At 38.0% G+C, this 24,500-nt stretch overlaps 1 protein-coding gene across 2 annotated transcripts in view; it reads right to left on the reverse strand.

Moving 5' to 3' along the window:
• The window catches only part of TTN (titin), a 271,515-nt gene that overhangs the window by 222,863 nt on the left and 24,152 nt on the right, over positions 1 to 24,500 (reverse strand). For both annotated transcript variants that reach the window (XM_088794519.1, XM_019739278.3), the window contains exons 18-43: positions 23,995 to 24,253; positions 23,702 to 23,765; positions 23,035 to 23,250; positions 21,935 to 22,077; positions 20,788 to 20,993; positions 20,006 to 20,239; positions 19,654 to 19,898; positions 18,455 to 18,726; positions 18,174 to 18,338; positions 17,906 to 18,074; positions 16,104 to 17,797; positions 15,669 to 15,950; positions 14,644 to 14,910; positions 14,269 to 14,541; positions 13,884 to 14,147; positions 13,530 to 13,790; positions 11,655 to 11,915; positions 10,841 to 11,104; positions 10,488 to 10,748; positions 10,102 to 10,362; positions 8,932 to 9,192; positions 8,273 to 8,414; positions 8,019 to 8,184; positions 6,650 to 6,881; positions 4,808 to 5,092; positions 4,448 to 4,573 (exon numbers count right to left, since the gene is read on the reverse strand). In XM_088794519.1, coding sequence (XP_088650645.1) covers positions 4,448 to 4,573; positions 4,808 to 5,092; positions 6,650 to 6,881; positions 8,019 to 8,184; positions 8,273 to 8,414; positions 8,932 to 9,192; positions 10,102 to 10,362; positions 10,488 to 10,748; positions 10,841 to 11,104; positions 11,655 to 11,915; positions 13,530 to 13,790; positions 13,884 to 14,147; positions 14,269 to 14,541; positions 14,644 to 14,910; positions 15,669 to 15,950; positions 16,104 to 17,797; positions 17,906 to 18,074; positions 18,174 to 18,338; positions 18,455 to 18,726; positions 19,654 to 19,898; positions 20,006 to 20,239; positions 20,788 to 20,993; positions 21,935 to 22,077; positions 23,035 to 23,250; positions 23,702 to 23,765; positions 23,995 to 24,253 — 7,273 coding nt within the window. The remainder of the gene's footprint in view (positions 1 to 4,447; positions 4,574 to 4,807; positions 5,093 to 6,649; positions 6,882 to 8,018; positions 8,185 to 8,272; positions 8,415 to 8,931; positions 9,193 to 10,101; positions 10,363 to 10,487; positions 10,749 to 10,840; positions 11,105 to 11,654; positions 11,916 to 13,529; positions 13,791 to 13,883; positions 14,148 to 14,268; positions 14,542 to 14,643; positions 14,911 to 15,668; positions 15,951 to 16,103; positions 17,798 to 17,905; positions 18,075 to 18,173; positions 18,339 to 18,454; positions 18,727 to 19,653; positions 19,899 to 20,005; positions 20,240 to 20,787; positions 20,994 to 21,934; positions 22,078 to 23,034; positions 23,251 to 23,701; positions 23,766 to 23,994; positions 24,254 to 24,500) is intronic.

Here is a 24,500-nt window from a genome sequence, read left to right on the forward strand (position 1 = left end):
ACTGGGACAGGAAGTGAAGAAAATCTGCACTTCTGGTGTGCAGAAAGATCAATCAAAAGGAGAGCCGAGAAGATCAACATCCTACAATGTCTAAAACAGACACCCTGTGAACTGAAGAAAAAAATTCTATTTTTTCATTACCAATGAGCAAGCATTGAAAGTTCCTCCTCACCACAGAAAATAATTTTTAACTTGAAAATACTTTTTGAATTGAAAGAATGAATCATGGAATTTGGGGATCTTAGATATATTAGGCTTTTTTCAAAGTAGAGGCAATAGTAAATAATAATAAAACTAGCTATTTCCATGCAAGTATTTGAACCATCTTAAAATGATATAAAATAAAACCCCAAAAGTAGTGATAAAATAACATTATTATGTTATAATTTATGGTAATGGGCACTTGTAAAAATATTGCATTAAAATAATAACCCGGTAAGTCAAGAGTGAATTTAAATTTAGTTACTTGTTTTAAAGGCCAAAATCAAAGCCATCTTGCTTTGGGGGTACAGTCACTATATCACTTCTATATCTCAATATCATCCATGGGGATCTTCTAATAGCCTAGTCATCTAGCATTTGTTTTCATTTAGCACAATTATTGGTTTATGAAGGGTTTCCTCCTTCCCACATGGTATTGAGTTATTTATAAACTACAGGTTCTCCTTTTAAAGAAACAAACCTTTTCACTTCCTTAGATAACAATAAAAGGTAGAAAATGGAATCATGACACTATAGTTTACCAGCTATGTGACTTTAGATATGTCATTTCATCTCTCTGGACCAGTCTTCTCATTTATAAAATGATATGCATAATAATTCATGGGCTATTCATTGCATAAAGTTGGTGTGCGGATTAAATGACATACACTGATGAAAGGATTTTATAAACCACTGCACCAGTCAGCCAGTAAAGCAAGAACGTCTAACATCATGGAAGGGATCAGCAGTGCCGTCAATGACACACCACAAGGCAGGTATGTAATAGGTAACACTGTCACATGGAATTTAGTAATCACCTTACAACTAGTTAGTTAATTTGTTTAATTATCAATGGAAATGGAAGCATGGAGAGCGTGGTATGCCCCCATATGAGGTTCTCTGCTTATTCTTATTGACAACTTTTTCCTTTGGTGGACCGAATGAAGCACTAGGACAGACATGAGTTACCAACAATAAATGAGCTAAAAGGTGAGACCTCTCTTGGTAATGGATTTGGTGCTCCTGGCTGGGCTGCCACTATCTGTGTTGGTCATTGGCTTCTTGGAGCTTCTGTAAGGCCCCCTCGCTGCCCCTGCTCCTTACCCCCACCACTTCATTGTATTTGGTCCCTAAATCTTGTTCATTCTACCCCCTGAATTCTACAATTTACCTCCTTCTTTCTCCTGACTCCCCTAGTTGAGGGTCTTGTCAGCACTCTCCAAGCCGATTGTGAAAGCCTCTCCCCGGGTTCCTTACCTCTCGTCTCACCTCCCAGACCTGTCCATTCCACCTTTCACTATCATAGCATAATTTGTAAAAAGCAAATCTGATCATGTTTCCCAGGTGCTTAGAAACCCTTCATTGGCTAGCTCCTCAATGGAAACAAGATAAAATCTGAAATGCCAAGCATAGAATACCAAACACTTCAGTATCGGGCCCTAGCCTTTTTGCTCCCTTGTTAAATCACGCTCCGACCATACTTGAACCACTTGTTACTTCCAGCACATGAAGTGTTCTCGCATGCTCTGTGACTTTGTGCATTCATGTTGTTCTCTGCCTTGGACACCATTGTGCTCAATGGCCCTATTGATTCCTCAATGCTCAGTCCATGCATCTTTCTCCGACTGGCTCTCAGACGCAGAACACTGAGAGTGTGGATGTTACAGCACTTACAACCTTGGGATCTAGTTGTGCATCTCCTCACTTGCACATTGAGCTCTGCGAAGGCAACAGCCTGGTCTTGGCATTCCCTAACGTCTAGCCTAATCTCTCAATAGAAGGAACACAAGTGTGGGTAGAATAAAACTGAATAGACGCTTAAATGAACAATGGGCATCCATCATGGCTGGATGAATTAGTTCTCCCTTCACTGAGCTAGCTGTCACTCTGTAAGCCTCCAAATGATACAGACTCATTATCTGTAGAATAAACACTAGCAAAAAGCTGCAAGTTTTAAAATGCTCCTTTTCAAATCGCTCTTCTACCAGTAGGTGGCACCAGAGACCTTCACTAGACAACATTTTTACTGCTCTGAAAGCCTCACCGGATTGCTCAGGACCCTGTTCCATGCTTCCGAAAGTTTGAGTTCCCCAAAACATGTGCTCGAGCTTCAAAGACTCATAATTTTTTCCCCAATATGTGGAAGGCAGGGCTGCACTTACTTTCTTAAGGCAATACCTTTCCAGAGGCAGTTGTATAAATATTTTCAGTCCTGGGGAGATGAAACTATGTGATTTTGTAAGTTTTTAAAAGAATATTTTCTTTAGTGAATTTAATTTTTGTCATCTAGAATATACATTTACAAGATGGTGTTATGTGTGTATAAATATTACTACACATAGAGAATTAATGATCTCATGAATTGATAAAGTCCATTCAAACATTTAAACATAAATCATATTGAAAAGGTAGACATTTTTCTCTTTCTATTCCAATTGGAGTCTTGTTGAGGACTTCAAATGTATTTTTGCAACACCTTAAAGGCAAAACTATAATATGATTTATAAAATAAAAGGCATTGTACAAATATTGTTAATATTCACTACTTTGGACAATCCAAATACATGTATATTTATTTGAAAAATTTCCTCTAAAAATTTAATATGAAGATAAATTATTTAGTGTGGTTTTAGTGAATTTGATATTAAAATGCATTTTTCTTTATTGTGTTAGTAAAATATTATCAGATCAGTTCTCATTTCTTGATATTTAGTATTTCTCAAACATTATGACTTAAAGCAACAAAGTCTAGTTATTTGTCCATGTTGCTCACGCAATACCAGAATTTTATGTTTATATAATTCCTCTCTATGGCTATAATAAAATTAATGTATTGAGCACCAGTCACCTGCCATGCCTATAGGAGCTTTGCATACATTACATCCTTTAATTATGCTCCTAAAATCAAACAGGTCCATTTGGTTTCTAGATCAGCACTCCATCCCAGGGGAGGAAATTATTAGGTCAGAGAGGCCCAACTAACTTATTCAGGAAAATGGCTTTTGGCAATGTAGAGACGGGGCCATAAACTAATGGGAGACATAATAAACAAAACAAAACAATAAAACTTATTAGCAGTGCTATGAGACGCCCAGGCTTTGAGCATTTCCCTCTGATGATGGTATACAAGAGCCAAGGAAATGAGGGAGTGATTTTCAGTTGGGATGAAGTTGATTTTTCTTGCCCCTGTCTGAGGTCAGTTTATAATCATGATTGGCTTGAAATGGTTCCAAACATTTTATCTCATTCTGACTAGGTCAGAATCCTGCAGTAGGGGCGCGGGGCTCTTGGTGTTTGGGTAGCAGGCCCCAATCAAAAAAATCTTATCAGCTAATAACTGACTGAGGGATTGCTATATGATGGGTACTGTGCTAAGTGCTGACTTGGGTTATCTAATGGAATCCTGATAATAGTCTTAAGTGATTGGTATTAGTCATTTAACAATCACTAGTTTGTCCAATTCTCAATTACTTCTCGAGTGTCTGTTGTGCGGAGCTGTTCTAGGACAAAGATCCACCCTGGTTCTCACAGAGCTTCCTTTCAAGTAGCCACTGCTTTGCAGGCATACGGTTCTAGGTACTAAGACAGAATCCCCGCCTTCATGAAATGTACATTCTAAGACTGAATGCAGTATTATTCTCACTTTATTCATAAGGGAAAGAGAACCAGATAAATCACATGTTTGCCTAAGGTCACAGAGTGGAGCCAAGATTGAAAAAATCCAAACTCTCTGACCGTAAAACCTTTACTTTTGACCACTATAGCATATAGTGCCTTCCAAAGAAATACACCTCTGCACACAAACATTGTCCATAGAATGAATAATGTCTTATATATAAGTAGGCTCTTATTTTAAAACACATGTAGATGCTTTATATTTAATCTAACAATAACTATAGTTTTTATAATATTTTTTCAAGAGATAAAAGTGCAACTACAATCAAAGGGAATACGACATTTTCTGAAGTTTAAAACATTTGAAAACACCGATCTAATTCATGTTTTTATTGTGGTTAAAAAAAACACATATAATTTACCTCCTTAATCACTTTCAGGTATACAGTCCAGAATTGGAAAACAATAATCTAAGTTTTAATTCAATAATTAAAGTAAGTCTTCTGCAAGAGTCCCATTAAACTTCAAATTATGCATCAGGGATGTTTGTAATGGAGGAAAAGTTGAGAAAACTTTTCCTCCACATTGTTCTTTGCAAATATTAGCAATGAACCTCTGCTTGTAAACCTACCTGTTCCAGAAACTCTGCACTGAAAACGGGCTGGCCGTCCCTCAGAAGTGACAGTGTCCTGAAGTGGGGTGATGATGGCGGGAGGATAAACTGGCATTTCCTGATCAGGAGACACAACCTCTGGAACTAAAGAAAAGGGATCAGAAGATTTATCATGACTGAGTCACCACACACACCTCATAGAAGGGAGCATGCCAATTTATCTTAATTTACGTTGCAGTGGAGCACTTTCAGAGTTTTACACTTGAGGAGCAATCTACTTTTATGAGCTCTAAATTGTATTTTTTAAATGCACTGGGGGATGCAAAAGCTGCTTTCTGTGGTTGTATTTAAAGCTGAGAAGTAGCAAGGCATTCCTACCTTCCACCGAGAGTGAGGCTGAGGTTGTGGCAACTCCATAATCATTCTTGGCTTCACAGGTATAGACAGCTGCGTCCTCTGGGAAGGCTTCAATTAACAAAAGTGTGTACTCTTGCCCATCGTGAAGAAATTTGCACTTGAAGCCAGTGGAAAGCAGCTGCTCTTCCTTGTACCAGGAAATTCGGGGCTGTGGTCTGCCAGATATCACAGCACAGAAGCGGGCAGGCTTGCCAGATTGCACAGTAACAGGCTGAAGCTCCTGCAGAACTTGGGGCGGTTCTGGAGCTGAGAGTAAATGAAAACAAATAGTTCATGAAAAAGCACACAAACACGGACGAGCCCATGAAATTCTACATTAATTAGTTGCCAGGTGATTACATGCCTGGAAACAAACCTTTGAAATTGTTGTAGCTTTACTTGCCTGAAAATATTAGGACATTCTTTGTTGTAACACAGAAGAAAACATTTGGAATTTGGTCCCTGAGTAGAGGGAATAGTTTTAGAAAGATACTTTGGATATTTTGCATGGGGCAGGGGATATTGAAAGTATTGAGTTTCTCAACATAACATGGTTACCTGTTCCTTGTCAGGGTCTGGGTAGGGTATAGAGATGGTCAGTACCCTAAAGAATTCGAGAACAACTTCCACTTGCTATGTATTTTAAAAAGTCATTTGGGCAAACCACATCGGTGAGGTGGCTTGTCCCATTCAGGTTTGCTTGTTTCGCAAGTATCTGCGTATATGTCATAGTCATTTCTTTATATACAGGTGCCAGAGAACTGTATCAGTACACATCAAAGAATGAATGAATGTTATTTCAGATCTAGTTAAATGTAATTGGGTAGATGTTTTAAAAATCAGCTCTCCTGTTATGCTGATGAAGGCACATTCTTAGTCTTGTGATGAATGAGGGGAACTAGGTAATTCACAGAACACAGAAATGGGGAGAAATGACTTCTGTGAAGCTGGTTTCTGGCACTGCCATAGAAAAGACTTTTACTTCTCCGTGCCTCAGTATCCCCATCAGTAACATAGAAATAATAATGGGATACCATGACTATTTGGTCTCCTAGGGACCAAGGGAATGTTGGCAATATGCTTCATTTTGGGGAACCTTGAGATCACTGCTAGGGTTCCTTCATCTACCTCAAGGGTATTTGTGCAGATAGATATGGCCCGAGATAAGGATAGAGATGGGGGTTCTGTTTTCTCTGTGTATCTAGGTTAGTCTCAGGTCTAAGTTAGCCTCAAATTCAGCTCTAAGGTCTCTAACAAGGAAAGTGCATGGTTTAATGGTATTCCTCTGAGGACTTGGTAGCGTGTGGAATACTTTCTCCAAAGTAAAAGCCCCTGGTAATAGAGCTTGAGACAGAGAGAAGGTGTTCTGCATAGCCTGTGGCTCTCTAGGCCCTTTGTGGTCTCAGAGGGGACCTCTGTGTTCTCCCAGGCACTGCAGACTAGAGGCGGGAAATGCCCCTATTGCTTGGTAGTGCTACTAGTACTCAAGCACTTAGGGCCAAGGGCAGAGAACTAGAAGAGCTGAATGTTGTACCTACAAAGCCATTTGGGGTATATTATAATTGACATGTAGTGGATATTCCATAGTGTTGACCAACTATATAGAGATCTAGCCATTAGGTGCTTTTTGAAAACAACATCGTAACAGCTGTTTTAACAGCTGCCATCCTTTTCCATAGTTATGATGTGAAAATAAATATAGATGTAACCACATGAGTATCATGGGTTCTTTAGAAATTACCCAGGAACTACCAGAACTTTAGTAAACTAACAGGGAGGCTTATTCCAGTTGGATCCACCAAATAAGTTAAAGTCTCTACCTACCATTGACGTAGAGAGTAACAGAACTCCTATTCCTTCCTGCCACAAAGGTGTATTCACCGGCATCACTATGCCTGGTCTCAGAGATAAACATCCGGTGGATTCTTCTCTCTATAACATATTGGTGTCGTTCTTGGATTTGGAAATTGATTTCAATGCCATCTTTATACCAGTGGGCATCAACATCATCTTCATTGACCTCAAACTCAACAACGGCACGTTGTTTCTCAATAACCTTTTGACGAAGAAACAAAAAGAAAATTGAAGCCCTGATATCCTTTCAGTTAACCTGTTCCTACTACTGCTCTTTTGAAGAGCATGTAAAACCCATACATTATGATATAATAAGTTGACTTGGCATAGCATGTTCTAATTTTTCCTGCCCATCCTTGGACAAATAGCACCCAAACTCTTTTGTAGAGAATCATGCTTACACCTGCCCTGAAAAAGAAGGTTGCCCCGAAGAGAGAGGGTGCCCCAAAGAGGCAATGATTTGATCCTTAAATGTTGGCTTCTTAATTAATACAACAGAAATAATGACACTTTCCACCTATTATTTATTATACTCTTTCAAGTCCTATACTATGTATTATACTCTTTTAAGTACTATTCAATGTGATATGAACAAAAACCTTGTGGACTAGGTAGGAATTATTTTGAAAGTGAGGAAATCAAGGTTGAGAATTGGACAATAAAGGATGGACGGCATATCCAGGTTGTCTGAGCCCTCACTGAAGTCTTTCTCACTATGGCTAATGGCCCGAAACGCCTGTTTTTTCCTGGATGAGCAATATGATGAAGCCAAAATGACATTTCTCTTAACATGCCACCTCCATTATACCATGTGGGAAGACTGGCACCTGAGGACAAGCTCATGTAGTAAAGAGCAAAGATGTTTTCTCAGATCCTTGCTAGGAATCCAGCTTTGCTCAAACTGGTCTTCCTCTTGGACCTCAGAGTAAGTGTTCTCAGCCAAGTCCCTACATACCCACCTCTCCATAATAGGCAGCTTCTGAGAAAATGCTACTTTGTTCTCAATTCCCTAATTCTAGTTGATGTGTGAATGCCACAATTAAAATTTTAGTTCTTTTCTGGTTGGTGCTGTTTGGCAAGTAGCCATTTTTTAGACAGTGAAGTTTCTACAGCTGCTTTAATTAAAAAATTTTGACAGCTGCTAAGGACACTTATTCCCTAAGTGAGAGGAAACTGTGACTAAATTGATGTTAGCATAAGAAACTAGGCCATAAGGGATCACCTGACTTAATTCTTTAGTAGACTGTGGTTAGACAATTTAAAAGTTAATAATTAAAATATAAAATTATGGATTATGGACTATCGACAATTCCCCCCAAATCTGGCATGTATCTAATACCTGAACCTCCTTTTTAATACTTCGGATGCGAACATCTCGGCCCTCTACAAAGAGGTTAGCAGTGGACGTGTTGCCTCCTGCCACTACTGTGTACTGCCCGGCATCAGACATCCGGGTCGACGGGATGAGAAGGCGGTGTACGTATTTCTCCTGCTGTATCTTTATTCTACGGATGAAATGGAAATTAAAGTTTAATGTAGGATGATTCAAAGCAAACTGGGGCTTGCTGGAATATAGCAAGTAAAACAACTAACCTGTCCGCAATCTGTAGTTCTTGGCCATCTTTCATCCACTGTACAATGATGTCAGGTTCAGAAACTTCACATTCAAACATGGCTCGCTTCTTTTCTAGAACCTTAATGTCCTTAATGTGTTTCCTAAATTCTATGTGACGCGCTGAAAAATAGCATGTAAAAGAATTAACCTTTTTAACAGCTTTATTAAGATATAATTCACATACAATACAATTCACCCATTTAAAGTAGGCGATTCAGTGGGTTTTAGTATAGTCAGAGTGGTGCAACCATTGCTACAATCAATTTGATAACATTCTTGTTACCCCAGAAAGAAACCATGAACCCCTTAGCCATCACTCCCCAAGCCTCTCTGATTGTTTCTCCTCAGACTTAGGCCAATCTATGTCTCTATAAATGTTTATATTCTGAAGATTTCACATAAATGGAATCATACAATATGTGATCCTTTGTGACTGGCTTCTTTCACTCAGCATAAAGTTTTCAGGGTTCATCCATGTTGTGGCACATATCAGTACTTTGTTTTTATTGTGGAATAATATTCCATTGCATGGATATATCACATTTTATTCATCCATTCATCAACTGATACACTGAGTAACATTTTATATAGTATGTTTGACATTATTTTTATAAATATGACATTTATGCAGTCATACCTTCCACGTAAAGGGTGGCTGTTGATTTAGCTTTTCCAGCCACAAAGGTGTACTCAGCAGCATCTCCAAAGTGAACATTTCTGATGTTCAGTGAGTGCGTGAGCTGTTTGGTTCTCATCTGGCACCTATCAGTTGATTTGATTTCCACACCATTCTTTAACCATTTGTAAGAGATGCCTTCATGATTCACTGTCACCTCAAAGGTAATGGTGTCTTTTTCTTCAGCATTGATGTCCTTCAGCATGGATGTAATCATGATTGCTGCAAAGGGGGAAGGAGACTTTATGTCAATATGATGTGGGTCACAACAGGCGCAGAATGAAAACCAGAATGTGTTTAGTATGTCTGTTAAGGTGATTACAGTTCAGAGATACGAGCTATGATAACTTCCAGGTACCCCTCTCTCTACAGGACAATGCCAAGTCATAGAAGAATCAAAAGAACAAGTGACAGACATTGGAGCCCCACTACAGGTAGCCTTTCAATGCTATTCTAATTGAAAAATTTTATCTAGGTGGAGATGCTAGTGCTTAACTCAGTGTGAACTCTCAGTAGACATTTCAATCATTTTTTCAGTGGATTAAATGGTCAGGAAGGAAATGTGTAAGATATGGACTAACAATGAGTCTACTGGCTATTATAGGTAGATAGATAGATAGATAGATAGACAGACAGACAGACAGACAGACAGACAGACAGACAGATAGATAGATAGATAGATAGACAGGGAGACAGACAGACAGACAGACAGACAGGTCGGTCTGTCTGTCTGTCTGTCTGTCTGTCTGTCTATCTATCTCTATCTTTCTCTCTCTCTCTCTCTCTCTCTCTCTCTCTCTCTCTCTCTCTCTCACCTGATGCCAATATCTATCTATCCGGTGCCAAAAAAGTACACATTTTAAGAAAGGAAAAAACTATATTAACACTGTAATATTCAATATATACTGATAACAAAAGATGAATACAAGTCACATTTGACTTCTGCAATTACAAGAGGTGCTCAAAGTGGTTACCATCAGTATCCAGACACTTCTGATTATGGCAAACTACTGCTGAGCATAGATAACATCTCTTAAAATGTGTACACATTTTTTTTGGCACCCAAGGGGTGTGTGTGTGTGTGTGTGTGTGTGTGTGTGTGTGTGTGTGTATTTAATTTATTTTACTTACGGGTCACTTTCAGGGTGGCGCTGATATGGTCATTGCCACAGACAAACGTGTATTCTGCTGCGTCCTCTGTGCTGGTGTTCATGATGATTAGCTGATGGAGTTTTCCCTGAACGACTATCTTGAACTTTTCACTCATCTCAATCTCCACACCATTCTTCAGCCACATGGAAGGGACATTGAAATGGGACACCTCGCACTCAAAGGAGGCAGTTTTGGTTTCAGGCACTTCAATGCTTTTCATGGTTTTTGTAATATGTAATGCTTGGGAAAATCAGAGGGTATGTCAGTTAATGTATTTTATTTTTTAAAATATGGATGAATCAAACAAACAAATGAATAAATGGGAGTCATCTAGGGAAACGTGGCAGGGGCTGCCAAATACTTACTCTCCACAAACAGTTTAGCTTTGCATTCCAGTTGTCCCACCATAGCTGTATATTCCCCAGCATCGGAGGGGGAAATGTGCTGCAGCATCAGTTTGTGGACCTTCCTTTCTGAGACCAGTCTGTGTTTGTCACTTGCCTTAATCTCCACATTCTTGTGAAACCATTTTACTGGAACCGTGTCATGGGAAACACTGACTTCAAAGGCAACAGTGGTATTTTCCAAGGCAGTCACATCCTTTGGCTTTTTAATGATCTTGATAGCTAATAAGGAAAGTTGAAGCAAGTCAGTGATATGGTTAACTTAATGGTGCCCATGAGTTGGCAACTTATAAAGTGCGTCTAAGTCAACTTACTCTCAACGTGCAGTCTGGCACTGGCTCCTAGCCTTCCAAGCTTGAAGCCATAAACAGACTCATCCACAATGGCACAGTTTTTAATTCTCAGAGAGTAAACTGTTCCTTTGACTGAGATGCTGTATTTGTCATTGGACTGCAGCACAACTGCATTTCTGATCCACTGGACGCCTTTCACATCAGGGTGAGTTAGCTCAACAGTGAAAACAGCATCCTGTGTCTCTGTCACTGTGAGGTTCTTCAGAGTCTTCTTAATTTTGACAGCTAAAGAAAAATTTAAGATTGGTTTAGAAAATATAGATCATATCATCAAATAAAAGAAGTCCTGAATGAGATCATTACCTGGTCATCTTGCAAACAAATGGTTATCAAAAATTTTGCAGTTATGTAGCACCTCTGTGTTAAAAGACTCCTTGAGATTATTTAGGAAAACCTGGGATCCAATTTGAAATATATACTGTGCAATAACTTTTTCTCCTATGTTTGAATGGGAGGAAATTTGCAAAACCATATACTAATAGCTTCATAGATTGATTGGAGAAGAATGAAAGAGTAATGGAGAATGAGAACATCTAGTTTAGCTATTCCATAGAGCTAGCACCTAAGAAATGGCTTCTTCACATAAACACATCTTATAAACAATTCTGCACCTTGGGGTATATGGCTCAGAAAGAAAGCTAAGAGAGTTTATGATGATTTCATGAAATAAAGATTTATGGCATCCAAAACGATTACACCATTTGACTTTTAAAATGGTAACTGTCAAGAATGTAATATGATTTGAAACGGATAAATCTGTTATTACATCACTGACCTTCAACTTTGAGTTTGGCAGAAGTTTTAGAGGTGGCCACCTTGTAGGTGTACTCTCCAATGTCATCTAATTTGGTGACAGCAATGATAAGTCTCCTTTTGTGGCCATCAGATTCACTTTTAATATTGTTACTCAGCGGTAGGTGTTTGTCATCCTTCAACCATTCACCTTCGGAATCAGGGTTGGCAACTTCACATTCAAACACCGCTTCCTGGGATTCAGCTACTGTTTGGTCTGTGAGTGGCTTGGAGATGGCCCCCCCTTTGGCACAAAGGAAGTACAAGAGTGAGTCCTTTAAAAATATTTACACAATAAAGAAATCTTTGGATCTATCAAATTTAATATATCAAAATTTAAAATGTGAATTTGAACATCATGAAATGTCCAACACAATTATGTTAACCCAGGTTGAGAAGGTGTCACAGAAGCCCCACATTCTAAGTGTGCATAACTGATAACCAGCGAAAATACTGGCATCAGGAAGGTTTTGCAAATAAAAAGCAACTGTCACGTTAACATGGAATTCTGAGAATCATAACATGTAGCATACCATGTGGAAGGCCTCTACTGCAATTCCTTCTTCAAAAGCATTCTGCTTAGTTTTCTAAGGATTATTTACTGGAAATATGTCTGGTATTTGATTGGAAAAAAAATTGCTAAACATACTGTCCAAATCTTTGATGTTTCTATCTGATCAGGAATTTCTATGTACTAAAAATCACTGTTTTGACAAATGTCAACTGTCCTATGAAGCTTTTCCCTCATTGCCTCCCTTGTCATCATCCACTCGCAGAAATAATTACTCCTTTAGCAACGTAGCTGCTGATGTATCTAATTTGTGAATTCCTTGAGAAAAATACCATGCCTTATTCATTTTTGTGTCCTGAGTACCTATGTCTGGCTATGGAGGATAGTTAAAAAATTTTGGATGAAATCACATAGGGGCTCATAGTTTTTTCTTGCTGTCACACATGTAAAAACATGTAATTTATATTAAATACATCAAAGTTCAGGATCTGAAATATTGTTTCAGAAGTTTTCTCATTGTCAAATCTCTGGGGAAATCTTATACTATAATACAGTATAAAGCATGAAACTTTCATACCAAATAAGAAACACTATCCCCATATGATTTACTTATCTACCAGATGTCATGGACAGCACAATTTAATCTCAGTGTAATATCCCAACTCCTTGATACTTAAATTGTAATGAATCAAACAAACTAATGATGACTCCTACTTTTTTCTTGATAATTGGCTTATGCTTTTGATATTTCATGTTAAAGCTAGGGATTGCTGCTGAATGAAAATGATCTACTTTGTGTCATGAGAAAGAGATACACAAGTACATTGATTTATATTTTTAAAATACCCACCGGGTTCATAAAAAAGTGTGAAGGGAACAAAAGCAATAAAAGTTAAGGAAGCAGCAGCAACTGATTACAAAAGAAATACATGTTCAGAGTAGGAATGTTTAAATAAAGCTCAATTCAACAAACATTTATTGATCACCTCTCATATGAAATACATTGGAATACTCATGGTGCAAGAAGGAGAAAGGGGGAATAAGACAAGTATATGGTAAGGACCATGAAAGAGGCACACATAAAATGATCCTGAGGTTGGAGGAGTAAGATCTTCTATAGATGGGAAGATTAAGGAGAAGGCATTTGAAGTAGGTTTGCTCGAAAGACCATTTGGAATTTAGTCTGGTGGGGACAGTGGTGCGTGTACTACTGGCTTTGAGAAAAGACTAAGCAGAGGCATAAAAGCGAGAAACTGGTGGGAATTTGGGAAACAAAAAGGCAATAACTTCTCAAATTAAAACAACTGCCACACATAAGAACTTGGATTAAACGATAAATGTACCAACCTGCCACAGTAAGTTTTCCAGATGTCATATTCTCTCCAGCATAAAATGTATATTCTCCTTCATCATCTTTCATCATATTTAGAACTGTCAACTTATATATTTTTCCATGAGCTTCAATTTTATACTTAGAACTGGGTTTGATTTCTTTGTCCTTGAAATTCCACAAGACATCAATTCCTGAGTGGGACAACTCAACCTCAAAGACCACATTTTGGGTTTCTGTACAGGTAAGGTCGTGAAGACCTCTGATAATTTTAATTTCTGGGGGGAAAAATGAAATAATCACTTGATTATTATTACACTGGAAACATGGAATTCTTAAAATAATGACAAGTTAAATGGAGGCATCCTTACTTTCTACAGAGAGAACACAGCTGGTTTCAACTTTGCCAACCAGTAGCTTATAAGGTCCTTCATCTGAAGCATGGGTCCGGTTAATCACTAGTCGTTGCTTTGTGCCTTTGACAATGGCTTGTACACGATCATCAGGCTTGATCTGTTCATCATTTAAATACCATTTGACAGAAGTCACATCAGGGACGGAGACCTTACATTCAAGCACGGCCTTGGTACCCTCAATTACATTAACGTCCTTTAGAGGTGTGATCACATCAACACCTGCAAAACCACACACACACACAAATAAAATATATATATTAATTCTGTATTAAATGTCTCTTCATTAAAGTTCACTACCTCCCTTGACAATGTGCACATAAACTATGTAAGTTGCACTCACTATAGACATAGACGCGTCCACTGGTTGACAGTCCAAGGAGTGGAATGTTGAAGGAGTAATTTCCAGCGTCCTCCTTAGTCATGTCTTCAATGAGCAGCATGTGTGACTGTTTGTCTATCACAATGTGAACTCTGTCACTGGGCTGCACTTCTTGGCCATCTTTCATCCAGACGCCTTCCACATTTTCTAAGGAGACTTTAACTTCAAGCTGAACAATGTCGCCTTCGCAGACTTTTTGATCACTCAGTCCTTGTAGAATAGCAATGGGGCGGGCTGTGAAATATATTGAGGAAAAACAATGTTACAATCATTTTTTTTTTAATCAATAAACCATAATGATGCTCCCTGTAGGCCAACAGGAATGGGAAAACTCACGTTTCATCTTTAGTTTACAGGTGGTCTTTTTCCCATCAACAACAAAGCTGTATTCTCCCTGGTCCTCTTTGGTCACCTCCTTGACTGTGAGGTTCTGACGTCCACGGCGAGATGTAATTGTGTATTTGCCATTGGATTTAAGCTCTACATCATTGTGATACCATTTGCCTTCTATATTTTCTGGGGATACAATGCATTCTAACTCTCCTGAAAATGATTCTGGAACTTCTATATCCTGAAGTTCTTTCACAAATTCAATAATTGCACCTGAGGAATAAGATAAGGAGAAGTTAATTTCCCTGGAGAGTTATACATCTAGACTTAGGATAAAGAAAATTCCTTGTATATATCTTCCATACTATCAGGAATATTCTTAATATCCTGCTGATAGACTGAGAAATAAATTTTCAATAAAAAGGGGTTATTTTAATTTTTAAGTTATTTTTGAAACTACAGTTATATTTCAATAAAAAATTTTAGAAACAAGACATAAAAATAACCTTTTTATAAATCCAAATTGTCAATTTTCTTTTTAAAAAAAATTCAAGTTTATTGGGGGTGACAATGTTAGTAAAATTACATACGTTTCAGGTAATATTACAATTCTGTAATATTAATACATCATCTGTATATCACATTGTGTGTTCACCACCCAGAGTCAGTTCTCCTTCCATCACCATATATTTGGTCCCCTTTACCCTCATCTACTACTCCCTCCCCCCTTACGCCCTGGTAACCACTAAATTACTGTCTGTGTCTATGAGTTTTGTTTACTTATTTGTCTTATTCCTTTGTTGCTTTCAGTTTATATCCCACATACAGTGAAATTATATGGTTCTCAACTTTTTCTGTCTGCAATTGTCAATATTCTTAATTAGTAATATGAATTCATGATTCTTGCTATGGAACTTATATCCAATTTCCAAATAATTATTTTTTATGAAGGGAAAATTGCAGAGCTAATTGCATTAGATATTAAGAGTGACTTTAAAACTAAAGTAAACATTGAAAGAACTATTTATTACCTTCAACAATAAGTTTAGCCGTTGTTTTTACATTTTCGTCTTCCACAAGTGCACAGCTGTAGTTTCCAGCATCAACTGTGTCGATTGTCAGTACAGAGAGGAAGTGAACCTTTCTGTCAGAGTGCATCCTATATTTATCTCCCATCTGAAGCTCCACACCATCTTTATACCATTTCACTTTGACAAATGGCTCTGAAGTTTCACATTCAAAGGTTGCCATGGTGTCTTTTTCCTTGGCAACAACATCTTGTAATTCCTGTGTGAAAGTGATCAATTGCTTGGCTACAAGAAAAAGAAAAAAGAAAAAAAAAAGCACATTATATTAAATTACATTCACAGTTTGAATAATGGGAAAATAAAATAAAAAGAAATGTGCTACTGGATATTCATGTATAAATAGAGACAGAGCCGTCTAATCAAAGTAATTCAAATTACCTTGGACAAGTAAGAACGCATGGCTTGAGGTTTCCCCAGCTATATTGATGGCTTTTACCATGATGCTGGCAGAGTCTTCAGCAGTCACATCTCTTATGACCAGCTCACAAACATTGTCTTCAGGCCAGTACCAGTAGATTCTGTCAGAGCGTTCGATCTTGACACCATTTTTGTACCATTCACATTCAGGATCTGGTTTTCCCACGACTCTGACCCGGAAGTGCGCATCAGTTCCTTGGCCCACTGTTTGACTTTGGATTCTTTCAAAGATTTTGGGGGCCTCCATACTGGGACTTAATTCAATTCTATCAGGTTTAAAAGTTGGAATTGTGATTTTGCCTTCTTCAGCAAGAGCTTTCTTCTCCTCCTCAGTTAGCTCTTTGGTCCAGTGCAGAAGTTCATCTTTTGTCTTCTTTAGGAGTTCTTCATAGGATTCATCCTTTTTACGAGATTTGAGCTCCACAGCGGTAATGGCTTCATAATAGCCCTCCTCTGTTCTGCGCTTGAATTTACTGCGCAGCTCTTCTGACTCTTCAGACACTTTTTCGTGGGTAATTCTCTCAGCCCTTTTCAGCTTCACAATTTCCTTGCTGTCGGTGGTGTCAACAGGTCTATCTACTTTTTGTACTTCAAACTGAAGCTTTCCAGGTTCATGCACATGAAACTCAGGCTTTGGTTCAGGGGCCCGCCTAAGGACAGACCTAAAATCTTCCCTTTGTTGGATCTCTAGTTTCACTTTATGCTCTGTCACACCTTCAGGATTTTCTGCAGTGACCTTGACCTCACCTGTATCATATGATTTGCAGTCTACGATGTCCAGATAATGAATGCCATCATAGCGAACTCTGAACCTTTTGCTTTTACGGATAAGCTGTCCATTGAGGTACCAGTTGACTTTGGGCTGAGGGTAACCTGTCACACGGCAACGGAATCTAGCGGTCTCCCCTTCGAGTACTCTTACTGGCTCTGGGAACAAGACAATGTCTGGCTTTTGCTTTTCTTTTTGATCTGTTGTTACACCTGTAAGTGCACCTTCGTGAGCCATCCTCTCTAATTCCTCAATTCTCTGTAAGCCTTTCCTCCCCTCAGGCAACTGAGATTCTTCCACAAGACTTTTCTCATCTTTAACAATAAGGGTAGCAGATGTGTGATCTGTTCCATATTTGTTAGTGGCTCTGCAAGTAATGATGCCACTATCTCTAGAATATGCAACTCCGTAATCAAGGCTGCAATACCCAAATTCATTGATCATACGAAGCCTGTTGGCTGCTTCAAGTGGCTTTCCATCATGGAGCCATTCTACCACCATCGTTGGGTCACCAATTGGTGTTAGCCTGCATTCAAAATGGGCAGGCCCAATGCGCTTGAGTCTTAAGGAAGTGAGTTTTTTCTTGAAAAATGGTTTCTGCTGTTTCTCTTTGTCATAGAGGTCACCCTCTTCCCATTGCTCTTGACCATATCGCAAATGGAGGGGCTCCAGCTCTGGGGCTGCGATCTCCTTTGCTCTATATGTCCCTCGTGGGATGATTAATCTTCTCTCTGGTTCAGGCTCTGCAAACTCAACTTCAACATTTACTTTGCATCTTGTAGTGTCTCGGCCAGCCTTATTAATAGCAGTTGCAGTGTACCAGGCAGAATCTTGGCTGACAGTGGAATCAATTTTAAGGGCAGCTTCTCCCTTTGTTCCTTCAATTCTAAAAAAACAAAAATGTGAAAAGAAATCATCAATACAGAAATTGTTGCTTCCTTGGTAATTGGATTTGTAGAATGAGCTTAGTTATATTATTCCCCAGCAAACTTACCTGATTTTTGGATATTTATGAGGTACAATGATTTCACTGTTCTTCAACCACACAATGTCAGGATTAGGATTACCCGTAGCTCTGACTTTCATTTCAAGTCGGGACCCTTCCTTTACATTGACATTTTTCAGTTTTTCCACAAACACTGGTTTAACCTGATGTTCCACAGCTGAAAGAGAGAGGTCATCATTTAGAGAGAACAGGGCTGAAATACCTGTGTATAATCCAAGTGATAAGGTAATTTCTTTTTTATTTTAAAAGCAAATACCTTCCACAGTTAAAATCATTGAAACTGAAGATTTGCCTGCCCTGTTTTGGGCAACCACAGTCCATTCCCCAGAATCACTGGGTGATGCAGGGACAATAATCAGTGATTGGGTACCATCTTCTTTAATGACTACTTTATGGGTATAGTCATTGATAACTTGCTGGCCTGTCAAAAAAATAAGTGAAAAAAACGGATTATTAAAATAGTTTTTTTTTAATTGTTGGACACTCACATAAACTTATTTTGAGTTTAATGATTTGTGAGCAAAAACTTATACTTACCATCATGAAACCAGAAGGTCTCCGGCATAGGTCTACCCACAACCTTTAAGTCAAATCTGGCAGTTTGCCCTTCTAAACATTTGAAAGAAACAGGTTTTAACACAAAGACTGGCTTGTACAGTCTTTCAAGTTGTGCCTCATCTGTTTCCTCCAGCCTACGTCCAGGAGACATTCTTGCAGGGGACATTCGTGCAGGTGACATCCTTGCAGGAGACATCCGTGCAGGAGACATGCGTATAGGAGACCTGCTCACTGAACGTGGAGAGATGGATCTGAAACACAAAGGAAAACGGAACATTTTCATGAGGCATGGAGAAAAAACAGCAAAATAAACAAAGCTCTTTCTGTCTTGTTCATTAACGTTATTTTAGAATTTAGTTCTTGTGTGTTGTAGGAGGCACTTGAAACTCATTGGAATCCAAAATGGAATGTATTATTATTGCCCACAAAACTATATTTTTCCTATATCCTCAACCCAGTCAGTACTCATTTAATACAGCCAGGTATCAGGTACTCAGAATCTTGGAACAATCCTAATACTGTCTTTCTCTCACCACCTGGATTTATTTAGTCAACAAGCCTTTTTGATTCTACTATCAAAATATCTCAAGAAATGTTGGTAGGTTAAATAAGTCAATTAATAAATTTATGGAAAAAGAAAAACATTCTTTTTTATCCAACAGGAGGAAAAACGTAGAAATTATTTGGAAAACAAAACAAAAGAAAACAAAACCCTATCTGCATTTTGCAGCCAGAATGGCTTGGATTGTATTTCAAGAGCTGGCACCACCACTTATGGGCTGGTTAAACTAAGGCAGTTTTCGTAGGATTGCAGAGACTCAGCGTCTCCACTTCCAAAATAGAAATAATAATCCCTACTTTGCAGGCTTGTTGTATAAATTGGGGCCAACAAATGTAAAATCAGGTGTTAGATAAACCTCACAGCCTTCATTATATCAGATACGATACTGGCAAAATGAAGAGTATGCTACACTAATGAAAATGCTTTGCTCATCTTCCACAGAGGCAAGAAATTCAAACTCTTGGTGATCATTAGTATTGCGAATGGAAGGTTTTTGATATCTCAGCCTTCAGTTTTGTTTCCCCCACACACACACAACAGCAATTTACTACTGGGATATTTGGTGTTTTAAACAATTTAAATACTAACCATCCCAAATTATTACTATGAGTCTTACCTGATTCTGCTCATTGGCTCTGGCGTGGGTATGTAAGTCGGAGCACCAAGTGGAGCAGCAGGTTCCACATACAATTTTCCAGAGCAAATTGCATTTCCTTTAATATTGCTGGCAAACGCAGTATAGATTCCCTCATCTTCTGGAAGAACAACAGGTATGCGCAGACTAGCTCTGCCATCTTGTAGAAAGTCCATTTGGTATCTCTCTCCATGTTTGATGCGCTTGCCGTCTTTGTACCATGCAATCTGCAAATAACATGCATATGTGAATGAAATTTAGGTAAAATAGTTATAGTGTAACTGATTTCTATCTTTATTGTGGCATGGAGGTAGAATAAATGTTTATATTTTACCTTGGGTAATGGATATCCAGACATCTTGCAATGAAAAGTAACACCCATCCCCTCAAGGATTCTATAATTCTTGATTCTTAAATCAAATCCTGCTTCAACAGCTTCAGATTCAGAAATATCAACTGCCATCTTTTCTTCACCATCTTCTTCAAGAAGTTCTTCTAATGTAGTCTTTATTATTCTGTATTCAATTTCTTTAATAAGCCTCTCTTCAAAGGAAGAAATATGGAATTCCTATGTAGTAAAAAAGATGACAGTTTGTTAAGAAGATATATCCTTACTGACAGAAATTCTTTAAAGATATTAGTTTCAGAGATAATGATTGATTAAGTATTTAACTGGGAGAAAAAGTTAGAAAGCTTTTTTGTTTGTTTTGTTTTTTTAATCTGCGTTACAGTCATCTTTGACAGTTTATACTGTGGTATCTCAGGTAAATGGTATTCTAAAAGTACAGGTTACACATATGGAATGTTTATCATTCATGTGAAGGGATACCGGCAGTAATGAACTTGGTCATGCTAATATTTTTTTTTCTGACTATATATAATCCCTATTTCTAAAGTCATATTTTGTTGCATATATGTAATCCCTATTTCTAAAGTTATATGTGCAACATGTCATGAAGATTAAGGAAAGTTGTCGGCAGTGGACCTGAACGTACTAATAGTGATCTAACCTGACTCCATCACTTGAAAATGAAAATATCAAACAAAAAAAGGGGCATTGTGGCAGGAAAGTATAATTTATAAAATGGTTTACTTGGTCATTATTGTTACACTCACCTGGTCTTCTACGAAAGTTCTGACCATCACAGTATCTTTGGCCATTTTCTTCCTAATTAAGGCCTGTTCTTTTTCATACTCTTTTTCATAATCAGAGTATACAAATCCAGGGGCTATTTCTCCAATTTTAGGTTCTTGAATAAATGCAGTCATTTGTGTCTGATAAAACATTTCTTGTTGGGACTTCATCAGTGCCTCATACTCAGCTAGGAGTTAAGAACATAATTTAATTTTTATTGTCCTTATGTAAAAGCCTTTATGCCTTACATTAGGGAAAGTTGATAACCAAAAACCTGATTTCCTAAATTTTACTATCAAAGTGCTCAATAAATATTTATTAGATTGAATTTCAAAACCAAACTTACACTAAAAATTCAAACCAACCACTACTATTGTAGAAAGATTTCATATTAACAGTTAATCTTTTGGGATCTATCCTAGAGATCTTCCTAATTTACTATGTAGCTTTTGGCAATTCATATACCTCCTGGTTCTTGAGTGCTTTATTTGCTAAATGGGGATAGTATCTTAACTTCTCCAAGGGGTGCTGTGCAGATCAAAGGAGACAGAGAGTGAAATGGTCCACTGTAAATATGAATAGCTAAGCAAAGATAATGGCAACCCACATATACATTTTGTTTGGCCTAAATGCTATTACTTATTTTTTTTTTCAAATTACTTATGAATTTTTAAAATTGTGATTTCCAGCTCTTCCCTAAAATATCAAAAGCTCTAGCAACACTGAGCCTGGCAGCAACATATTGGAGATGGGGTACTACTGCCCCCTTGAGGCAGGGCACATACTCTGCAGTCAGCCATTGTCTTCCTCGCACTGACTGATACTAACTAATCTGTCTGGATCTGGAAGGCAACTGGATTTAGAATCCCTGCATCTTCAAAGATATAATATGTACCAAATGAATGCACCAAATAGAAACTATTGCTAGAAACTTAGAAGCTTAGCACCAGCATGGCTTTTGAGTCCATGTGGTCTAAAACATTTTCTATTACAGCTAAGGCCAAGAAGGGAGGGTGAGGGAGAGAACCAAGGAACTGCAACAAGCTTTTCGACAAACACACAGCACTGCTACCTCCACATATTTTCATTCTTATAAGACTCATAGGAACCAGTCTGAGTTGCACTTACCTTCTTCAAGCAAGGAGGCAGACGCAGAGGTTTCCCCATGCTTATTACGAATAACAATAGTGTATTCTCCAGCGTCATCAGCAAAAGTCATTGAAATCACCAGTTTGCACTCACCGGTTTGTTTGTTGTAAATTACTTTGTACCTTTATGGAAATGAACAAACAAAAATTCAGTCATATATCACCTTAATGTGAGTAAAATAATCCTTATGTGGATCTGAGGTATAAAATTCAATGGTCCTAAACATATGGCTAAGCTCTACTATAGAATATAAGATTGCTGAAAATTGAGCAAAATACATGGACACAAGTAATGAGGGCCAAACAAGTTAAAAGTTTCATTTTAAGGAATATTCATATACTCAAATAATAGAATATAATACTACTAGAATCAGACACATGGAAATAAGGGGCTGCCACGTTCATGTTAGCAAACAGTCATTTCAAAACTTAGGTACTTTCTCTTTTTTCATTATTTTGTTCCTTTTTTTATTTGAAGATCAAATTGATAATTAAAAAAATGAATTCCTTTAAATATTTCAGGATTAAGCCTCTAGTACACTATATTTCTTATTACAATATAATAGTTACGTATTTAAATCACCAGGTTACCTTTTTTGTCTTAAGTGGCTGGAAATTCAAACCTAAGTTTTATATTCAATTGCAGCAAATTCATTAGCATAAATTTTCATGTATTACTGACTTTCTTCTTCATTACATGACCCTGATGCTTTTATCTTTTAGCAACTTAATTATTATTTATTTTTGTTGAAAATTGTCTCAAATTATTTCTGGAAGAATATGTGTGGGTGTGTGCAGGTAAAAACACCTGTAAAAATACACATTTTCTCTATTTTTGTAGCACTATAAATGAATCAAACTAGAATATAAAGGAATATATCTTCCATCCACTTTTTTCATATAGTTTTGTTTCTCAGTAATACTTTGTACAAGAATTTGAAAATACCTCAAAACAAACTATGAAGGCTCCATAATGAAAGAGCCTACATTTGGGGACTATGGGGTAAGTATATTCTACTTCTCTCTAGGCTTCATATACATATTACACAAATCACAAAGAATTAGATCATTCAGCCATACCTGTATCCAGTGGTTAGAGGAACACCGGATTTTTTCCAGTAGACATGGGGCTTTGGGTTGCCCCCAATCTGGCATTCAAACACAATGCTCGCACCTTCCACCAGTCTCTGGGCCACTGGTTTTACAATGAAGAAAGGAGCGGCAGGTTCTCCTGGCTCTGCTCGTTCCTCTGTGATGCTTGCATCAGTCATTACCACATCTCTTGACTCCATAAAGCTGGAAAAAGAATTTCCTTCATATTAGCTTCTGGATTGCAATTGGTCAACACTAAAGTGACTTAAAAATCAATACTGTACTGTTGACTCCTGAACAAAGTAGGGGTTAGGGGCACTGACCCCACACAGTCGAAAGAAAATCCACATTATAACTTTGACTCTAAAGTCGGCTCTTTACGTCCGCAGGTTTCACAGCTGCAGATTCAACCAACTGCGGATTGAAAACAGTATTTTCAATCCACAGTTGGCAATCTGCAGCTGTGAATATGAAAATGCTGTTTTCTATCCCTGGTTGGTTGAATCTGCAGAGGCAAGATCGGTGAGTGTGAAAAACTGACTGTATTTATTGAAAACAAACAAACAAACAAAGTGTAAGTGGATCCACAAAGTTCAGACCTGTGTTGTTCAAGGGTCAACTAGAACGAATACTAATTAGCAAAATAATGTTTTACCGTTTCTCTTCTGTGGTAACTTTCTCAGTCATGGTTGTGGTTTCCTTTTCAAACTCTTCCGACACTGGAAGAAGAAAGAAGTTTCTCCTTTAAAGTCAGACATTTATCCCATTTTGGTAGTGACCCTTGCTTAGCATGACAGTTAAATTGACCCCATAATCTAACCCACAATCCCAAAAGGTGACACAATTACAAGGTGCACAAAAACCATATTGTGGAAAGAAGTGTCGGCTGAGAGTGATGAATGAGAGTGATGGCATGTGTGGAAGGACGGTGGGAGAGTGGCCACTAACCCTGCACAGCTAGATAGCAGGACGTGCTGACAGTCCCAGCCTCATTCACAGCACTGCAGGTAAATCGTCCACTGTCTTCTGCAAAAGCTTCACGAATCATAAGACGAGCAATTCCACTCTGGAAGGTTATCTGGAAATCAATGGAACTTTCTATTTGGTAGTCTTCCCTGTACCATGTCACTTTTGGGGATGGGTATCCAGAGATGTGGCACTCCAAGGTGACAGATTCACCTTCTATGACAGTCACATTTTTTAAGCCCTGAAGAGAAAAGAAAAAGGATATAGTATTGGTATGTGTGCGTATTCATTTATTATTTCCATATGTTATAGAAAATGTGGGGGTATGAACTTGGACATTCTAATTGCCATTAAATGTTGTTGTTGTTGTTTTTTTTGTGTGTGTGTGTGTTTTGTGTTTTTTTTTTTTTTTTATGATCAGGACTCTAGAGATACTAGTAAAGAGACTCCTTTGGAAATTGGAATATCCCCAAGTTGAAATAAAAGCA

The sequence above is a fragment of the Rhinolophus sinicus genome, chromosome 17, assembly GCF_057876585.1.
Source record: "Rhinolophus sinicus isolate RSI-liver-muscle chromosome 17, RSI-T2T, whole genome shotgun sequence".
In the NCBI taxonomy this organism is placed as follows: Eukaryota; Metazoa; Chordata; class Mammalia; order Chiroptera; family Rhinolophidae; genus Rhinolophus; species Rhinolophus sinicus.